Raw genomic sequence first — 7,968 nt, forward strand, 5'->3', positions numbered from 1 at the left:
AGGCAGGTAAATAATGATTAATGATTTGTTTTCTTTCTAAGAATTACTTACCCTGAGTACAATATATTTAAGACAATACAGTATAATCAAACCCAGCCTCGGCAGTTTTACAATCTCTCATAAAAGTGTCCCTTCGTACAATGTCATTTTTGTGTCCATATGTAATTAGAAATACATTTAAAAATAAACAAAAAGACAATAAGGTTGTCAAGATTGAACTGCTATACATTAGCCATTGAACATTACTGGAGTTATAATAACCATATGGTCATATTAATGTTTTTTTTAGGTAAGACAGCTCAAACATTCATTTTAAACTAACGTTAGTGTCACGCCCAAGGGGCTGGCTGTTAATGGGCTAAGCCACGCCCCCTTTTAACTTCCACCTCGAGGAGGTCCCCAAAGCCAACCCAATGACCAGACAACAACGAGAGCAGGTAAATATTTAAAACAAATCTTTATTTATTAAATATTTAAAAGGGTGGGGAAATGGGGAAAGGGTAATTAAAACTAAATAGTCTCTGACTCCTCCCTCCAGGGAGACTGCTGCCACGGGCAGGCAGGGACAAGGGGCAACGGGGGTGCAGACCACCGTTCACCGGGGGAAAAGGAACTTCAGGCTCCAACGCCTGGTCCCTGCTATCCGTGGCGCCCTCCTTCTTCCTTCCTGGAGGCAGAGTAAATATTAGTGGGACTGTTGAATGGACTTTTCGCTGTTTGCGTACCTTTCTCTGTTCAGCAGGGGGTCTTCGCCCCACGTGCCTTCACGTTTCTCTGTTGTTCACTCTCTTTCTCTCTCTCTCCACAGATAGTAGCTGGGACACAAGACACAGTTAGTTCACTTGACTTTCTCACCTCTTCGCTGGTTACAGCCTACGGTAAGTATGAGGTTCACACTGTTCGTTTCTCTGATATTCACTCTCTTTCTCTCTCTCTCCACAGACAGCAGCTGGGTGCGGTGCCCTCCTGTTTCGGTAAGTCACAAACTTGGGGGTTATTTAAGTTGCAATAAGGTAAGTACGGCGGACTTACTAATCGTGGTTTCCCTCTCAATAGGTCAGATCCATAGGTAGATTTCAGGCGACGTCGGGGGCAAACCCTCATGACGAGCTCGTTGGTCACAGGGGGGTGGACACGTCACGTCGTCTCACCAGGCCGAGTGCTGCCCTTCTCTGTCTGCCGTCTCGGCGATCGTATCCCGAGCAGGGGCGCCCCTTTGTAGAGACCCGGGACGGCGGAGTGCCTACACCTCACTCTCTGCAACAGTAAGTATGGGGTAGATCAACGCATCAACAATAGTGACCTTTCATTGTACTCACACATCCACTGATCATTCGGTCCTTCACCGCCGTTTCTCCAAAAATACCCCCACGTCTGGACGGGAACTCGTTTCCGTAGCACCGCTTCACTATGTAGACCTAAAGCGTGTTCACAGCATAAATTCTGATATTCACTGCTAGACCGGCAACCTCTTCATCTTCCTTTGACGGAGTGTACGGAGGCGGGGGTTTGTCTGACAAGACACACAGCAATACACAGCAGTACACAGCAGTACACAGCACCACGTCAAAAGTGTAAGTTTCCACGACACAAAGACTCACCCACCACGCTCAAGTGTACATAAAGGACACCCGTCTCTTTACACTTCGCCCAGGCCCGATGGTTGATGGAAATATTCGGTCTAGCTGATGGTCTTGTCGCTGTGTTTAGCTTCCGTCGGATGTTTCCTCGGCTCACCCACCACGCTATCTCAGGGGTAGGGCCGCCCTCCTTCTCCTGGAGGTATCCACTGAAGATACAGGTTAGTGTACAAAGCGTCTTCACCAAATGTTATACTCACAGGCACCGTAAACGATAAAGGTCACTGTCCTTTGCTTCCGATCCACACGACAGGCCAACATCAATCCTGCCAAGCAGGGCGTCTCTCCAGCGTTTACACAAACCACTTGCGGGTCTGTACTCACAAAAACTCCGTTTTCTTCTTACATTATGGCTGCGCTTCCGATTTCATCCGTTCGGTTTCCAACCTTTAAGGTTCACAACATCTCTCCAACTACACTGCTTCAGCCTTGGAAAGAGAGCCGGACCGCTACCAGCAACGCACCCGATGAGTATACACCACACTGCAATACAACGTCAACAACCACCCTCCAACTGTGATTTAACTGTTCTTTTTATACTGGCTTGCCCGGCGTGTCCTCCAATCATCGCCGCTCCCGTTAACTAGGCACAGCTACGTCTAATTCCGCCGATTTCCCTCTCGCGGCGCTACCGGAAGTTCCGGTGTTTTTCCTTACTGGCCCGGGTGGGAAACACTTCCGGGCGGAACCAAACTTTCTTAACTTTGGTTCCCCCCTAAAGATCGTCACCTTGTGACATTAGCATTGCAAGAGAAACAATAGAAAAACTTAAACGTGAACTTAATCTTATTCAAATAGCAACAACAAACTTACCACCAATAATAAGTATTTCTATGCACTGTATCTTCATTTGTTCCTGTCTACTTGGCTCTGGTTGGGCATATTTATGTCGCTGTGCTAAAAAAAAGGAAAGGTTTTAATGCTTTCTGAAATGCTTAAGAGAAATGCTTAGTCACACAATAACGATGTTCCAATTACCACACGTGACACCGACATAACGTTACATAAAGAAGCTGGGTTAAAATAAGAACAACTATAATGTTTTACTTATTTAATAGTTAACTAAATAAAGAAATGCGAAAATCTGTCATCACTTACCCTCGTGTTGTCTCGTTCATCTCCAAACAAAAAGCGAAATACTTTTTCCCTCGACGTCAGATGCACTAAAACTGCTCACATTTTAAATTGAGTTCACCTGGGTATTTTTAAATTGACATTTTCGTACAATATTGTGTATAAATTAAATTATAAAATTAACTTGAAAGATGGGCTTTAATTCTAGTAAAGGAAAGTCCTAGCTTGCATAAACTTGTAATATGAAGTCTGCATAATATCACAATGTTCATCTATAAATTTTATTCTGTTAAACACTTCTAAATCTGAGGTGTCTTCAAAAAATCTTCAAAAGCACATATCTAATTTCAATATCATAATGCTAACATTCTCCAAGGCTTTGAACCGGTTCACGGAACGAAAATGAAAACCAGAAACTTTGGATGTTTTGCAAGGAACAGAAACGAAACCAGAAACTTTCAAAAAATGTATGTTCCGGAACAGAAACGTTTATTTAAAATAATGGTAACCGGTTAATACCGTTATTTTTTGGTTCTTTGACAACATTTCTGTGCAATATGGTGAAGTTCACTTCCGGTCATCGTTGACTCATCTGAGAAATGAGAAGCTTGCCACCAGCAAGTAGCCTACTCAAGCCCAAGTCTCTAATGCTCAATCGTAAGAGGTAAATATCTACCAAGTATCTTAAGATGTTTGTTTTTTACTAATTAGTGGTGTAACAGATTGCAGTTGATCCGTGATCCGTACAGATCACGACCCAAGGTTCGGCTCGCATGCAATTCGCGGATAATACGCAAATTTAAATATGGTGAAAGTTGATCATTTGCACGTGTTTCAAAGGCTTGCAAATGTTAACATTTAAGTGATTTTAAACAATTTAACAGCTAAAAGACACTAAAGTGAGCAATTTTCTGTACTTTATGTGGTGGAGCCACTGTTTATGCTGCATCTTCTTCCCGAAGCGTCGTTTGAAATTCGTCCTCTGTCTATGTGTGTTTGTGTGCGCGTGTTTAAGTGCCCTCAGCAAATGTAGGCATGTCAGAATTACAGTTATGCTGTTTACATAATGTATCCTTTTTTAATGTTTTGACAAGATATGCAGACTAATAATTTAAGTTTATTGTCCTAATGATCAGCCTACTTATTTATATGTCACACAGCTGACATGGAACCTTATTAACCGGTTCGGGAACTTTGTTTTTTGTTCTAACCGGTTCAGGAACATCAATTTTAGGGTTGAACTGAAAACCGGAAATGTTAAAATAATGTTTGGAACAAACCGATAGGCTTTATGCCCAGCTGCACACTACTTCCTGAACTTCAGCCAGCTCCTTGTTTCCTGTCTGCCATTATTGGACAAACTGATTAATCCAGGTGTGCCTGACCTCAGTAGTCACAACAACAATAATCATGCTGGCTGAAGTTCAGGAAGTAGTGCAGCTGGGCATAAAGCCTATTGGGAAAAAATTCTGGTTCAAAGCTCTCTGACATTCTCTGTATTTAAAGAACATAAACATGATTTATGTTGATAGATTTACTCAGTGTTTTACTTAATATGAAACTTAACCTTATGACTTTATATCATTGTGTGAATGCTTAACTGACCTTTACTTATTGATGCCATCGATAAGGCTTATTGATAAGGCCCTGAGTCTGATAATTCAAGGTGTATTTTCCAGAATGCAGTTTGCAATTCAAACTTCCACAGTTACTGATATTAATAGAAAACATCAGATAACTGCAGAGTTTGACTCTTTTAGCTGTTTATTCACAGCAGTTTTTGACAGTGTACCATTGTCTATGTACTTTTAATCTGTATAATGTATGTAGTAAGCATAGTAAACCAGTAAACATGAGCGCATGTGATAATCACAGTGACACATTATTTTCAGACTGTAGTACTGTGAAATGAGTTTCATGTTAGCTCACTGTGAATTCAAAATACACAACAAACTTAGAAATCTAAAAAGAAACAGTAAGAGAAAGACTAAAAGCACAGATTGCTCGGCCCTGTAGAAATACTGTATGTAAAGTAGCCGTGTTACAATTAATTGCGCCCCGCTCACCCCTACTTTACTTTTTTTAAGAACGCATTCGAAATGCCTCTTATGGTATCACCACAGGACTTTTTCTAAGCGTAATGATTAACCTGGTTTGTTATTGTAAATGTTCATTAACAGCTTTTGTCATTGAAGATATTTGGGAGTGTACTGTGAAACCAGATACCAATAAAGGTCAATTGTTATTTCTAATGTATTGTTTTGAAAGAATGTCTCTTATGAGTCTTTATAAATCAAGACCAAACAAGATCTAGAATTCACAATCAGATCTGAGATAGCATTGTTGTTTAAGAGTTCAGACCATCTTTACGTTATGTTATTGTGATGATGATAACAAATAAAAAATGTGTAAAATTTGTGATACTGTAGGAGCTCTACCATCAAATTCATTTGACAGATTAGCATGTAGACCTGCGTCATGCAGTGGATAAGATGGTAGATCTGGTGATCGGTGACTCAGAATAGTAGAGTTGAGTAGAGTAGTTTGTCTGTTTAGGGCTACTGTAGAAACATGGCGGCACAAAATGGCGACTTCCATGTAAGGGGACCCGCGGTGTATGGAGATAAAATTGGCTCATACTAAGATAATAAAAACAATACAGTTCATTATGTAAGGTCTTTATACACCACTGATAATATAGTTAGTTATGTAGATTATATTGCATTTCTGTCAAAAGATCCTCCTAAAAGTTACACACTGCACCTTTAATTGCAACCCACAGATCCACACATTTATTTATTCAAAGTGACACATAGCCTACATGATACATGTTTGACAAATAAAAGGATTGCATATATGTATCTTTTTGTAATCTACAATTATCCCATAAAATATACAAAACATTTCTTGCTAGAGCATGGCTGAGGGTATAAGTGCCCTCAATAAGTATTGGTACAATGCAGGCAAACCTCCTCTGTTTGCTTAGTCAAAAAATGTCTAACTAGTACAATGTAAATATGAGACAAACATACAAATAGAGCGTGACTGAACACTAAAAAACGTATATTATTCCATAGATTACTATTTGTAAGAAGACCATACACCATCACATTATCTTCAGTATCATTAGACATGTATTTTATTACATGTAAAAACACAATGTCATGTTATTAATATAAAAGTAACTCTTGACTTTGTTGCCTATGACATCAGCATCTCCCATAGCAACATGACTACACGCCCTTTATTCAACATGACTACACGCCCTTTATTCAACATGACTACATGCCCTGACAAACAGTTTTTTTCATTTCAGCAGTCCCTTACAGGCACACATAACATTATATCCAAGTGACATAAACCCAAAAAAATGACAGAGAACCCAAGAAAATAAGAAATATAATTACTTTAATTATGAACAATAATCACAAGAAACACATGGGCATATAAATAGAGATCAATAAGTGGAAACTTGATTAATCTTGATGAGTACAATAGTGTGAGGCAACAGAGACAGAACTACAACTAATGCAAAATTTGGACACTTAAAACTTTATAGGAGCTGAATAAATAGATCCACTGAAAATCACCTTGACAACAGTTATTATGAGAAAATAAAATGAGCAAATATGCTTCAGCACAATATGGCTGTAATGCATTAATCTCACATTTGTAAAGCGATATATGAAAATATGTGCCAGTTAGTGTTTAAAAATCTGCTCTACTTTAAGCGCTAATAGAAGTTCTGAAGTAGCATTTGTTGCTGTTGTGGCCATTACTGTTAAGGTTTGTCTCCTGCAGCTGCACGTGCTGCTGCACTTACTACAGCTGCTACACTTGCTACACCTGCTGCACCTGCTGCACCTACATGTGCTGCAACTTCTAGACCTGCACATGCTGCACCTGCAATACCTGCACCTGCAGTAAATGCTGCACCTGCACCTGCTGCACCTGCTCCACATATTAAGGCTCCTCCACCATATATTATTGCTTGTCTTCCTATGTCTTTTATTCTCTGCATTCGTATGCGTATCTGAGCTTGTTTATAAATCTCACTAGTGTAGTGCTTTTTTCCATTAATCTCCACCATTTCATCAATCTTCTGCAGCAGCTCTGTTACCTGAGTTTGATTGTTTTTATCTTTATTGTTAAATCCGTGATATCTACCCCCACAATTCTCAATTAATGCCTGTAATTCTGGACTCTCTTTGATATATTCTTCTAATAATTTGCCATTCAGTAAATCTACATGAGTGAACAGAATGATGGTGTAATGTGCCGCATCTTCACCAAAATTCTCCTGAATCCACTCCACTGTGTTTTGTTCCTCTTCTGTGAATCTATTCACTCTGATGACGAGCAGGAACACGTGAGGACCAGGGAGGGACATCTCAATACACTTCTCTATTTCAGACTTCAGTTCTTCATTAGTGATTGATTTATCAAAGAGTCCTGGAGTGTCGGTCACCGAGATTTTTTTATTCTCCATTATTATCTCTTCTTTTTTACAATGTCTAACAGCCTTAGGGGAACAGCTTTCCTTAAATACATCTCTTCCCAGTATCTTGTTTCCTGATGCACTCTTTCCTGATCCATTTTTACCCACCAGCACAATCCTCATATCTATTAGAGAATAAGAAATACGTATATATTTGTGATAGTTATTTTTATAGAATTCAAAAAATGTTGCATTGTTATTAAATAATAGTGAAGATTAAATATTATAATCATGCATATAAAATAAGCAAGCATGAACCCACAAATGATTCAGCATTTACCAATTCTCAACATATTTATTTCTTCCAAATATCTTTCATACTTCAACGTTTCATACGTCTCTCTATGCTTGCTTAGAAGAATTAAAATCCTGACTTTCCCGAAAACTTCTCTAAATGAAAGCAAAACTGAAGTTATTATATTTTGTTCTAATGTCAATTGCAGTACTGGCAATGTTGATCTGTGTAGTCTCTCTAATTATACTTCATCTTGTGTTAAAAATGTGGATGTGTTTCTTGATAGAAACCTAAAAATGGATAAACAGATCAATGCTGTGGTAGGCACTAGCTTCTCTCAGCTATGTCTCCTCACTAAGATCAAGCCATTTCCATCTGAGAAAACGTTGGAGATCGTCATCCATGCTTAGATTATTGTAATTCCCTCTACTGTGGGATGTCTTCATCAATTTATTCAAAAGGCTGCTGCTAATTCCTTAATGGATACCAAAAATTTGATCATTTCACCCCCATTTTACTTT

The 7,968-nt window shown here is 39.2% G+C and overlaps 1 protein-coding gene across 1 annotated transcript; it reads right to left on the minus strand.

Annotated features, from left to right (window-relative positions):
* Nucleotides 1-6,416: 6,416 nt before the first annotated feature.
* Nucleotides 6,417-7,335, minus strand: LOC135734295 (GTPase IMAP family member 9-like). The gene has a single exon (XM_065253229.2). It carries the CDS (start codon nt 7,333-7,335, stop codon nt 6,496-6,498), a length of 840 nt encoding a protein of 279 aa, XP_065109301.1. The 3' UTR covers nt 6,417-6,495.
* Between the last annotated feature and the right edge of the window lie 633 nt (nt 7,336-7,968).

This window comes from Paramisgurnus dabryanus, chromosome 3 (assembly GCF_030506205.2).
Source record: "Paramisgurnus dabryanus chromosome 3, PD_genome_1.1, whole genome shotgun sequence".
NCBI classification, from domain to species: domain Eukaryota; kingdom Metazoa; phylum Chordata; class Actinopteri; order Cypriniformes; family Cobitidae; genus Paramisgurnus; species Paramisgurnus dabryanus.

Bases quoted from the DNA above. Each gene is read 5' to 3' on its own strand.
- LOC135734295 (XM_065253229.2), bottom strand. From the start codon at position 7,335: ATGAGGATTGTGCTGGTGGGTAAAAATGGATCAGGAAAGAGTGCATCA.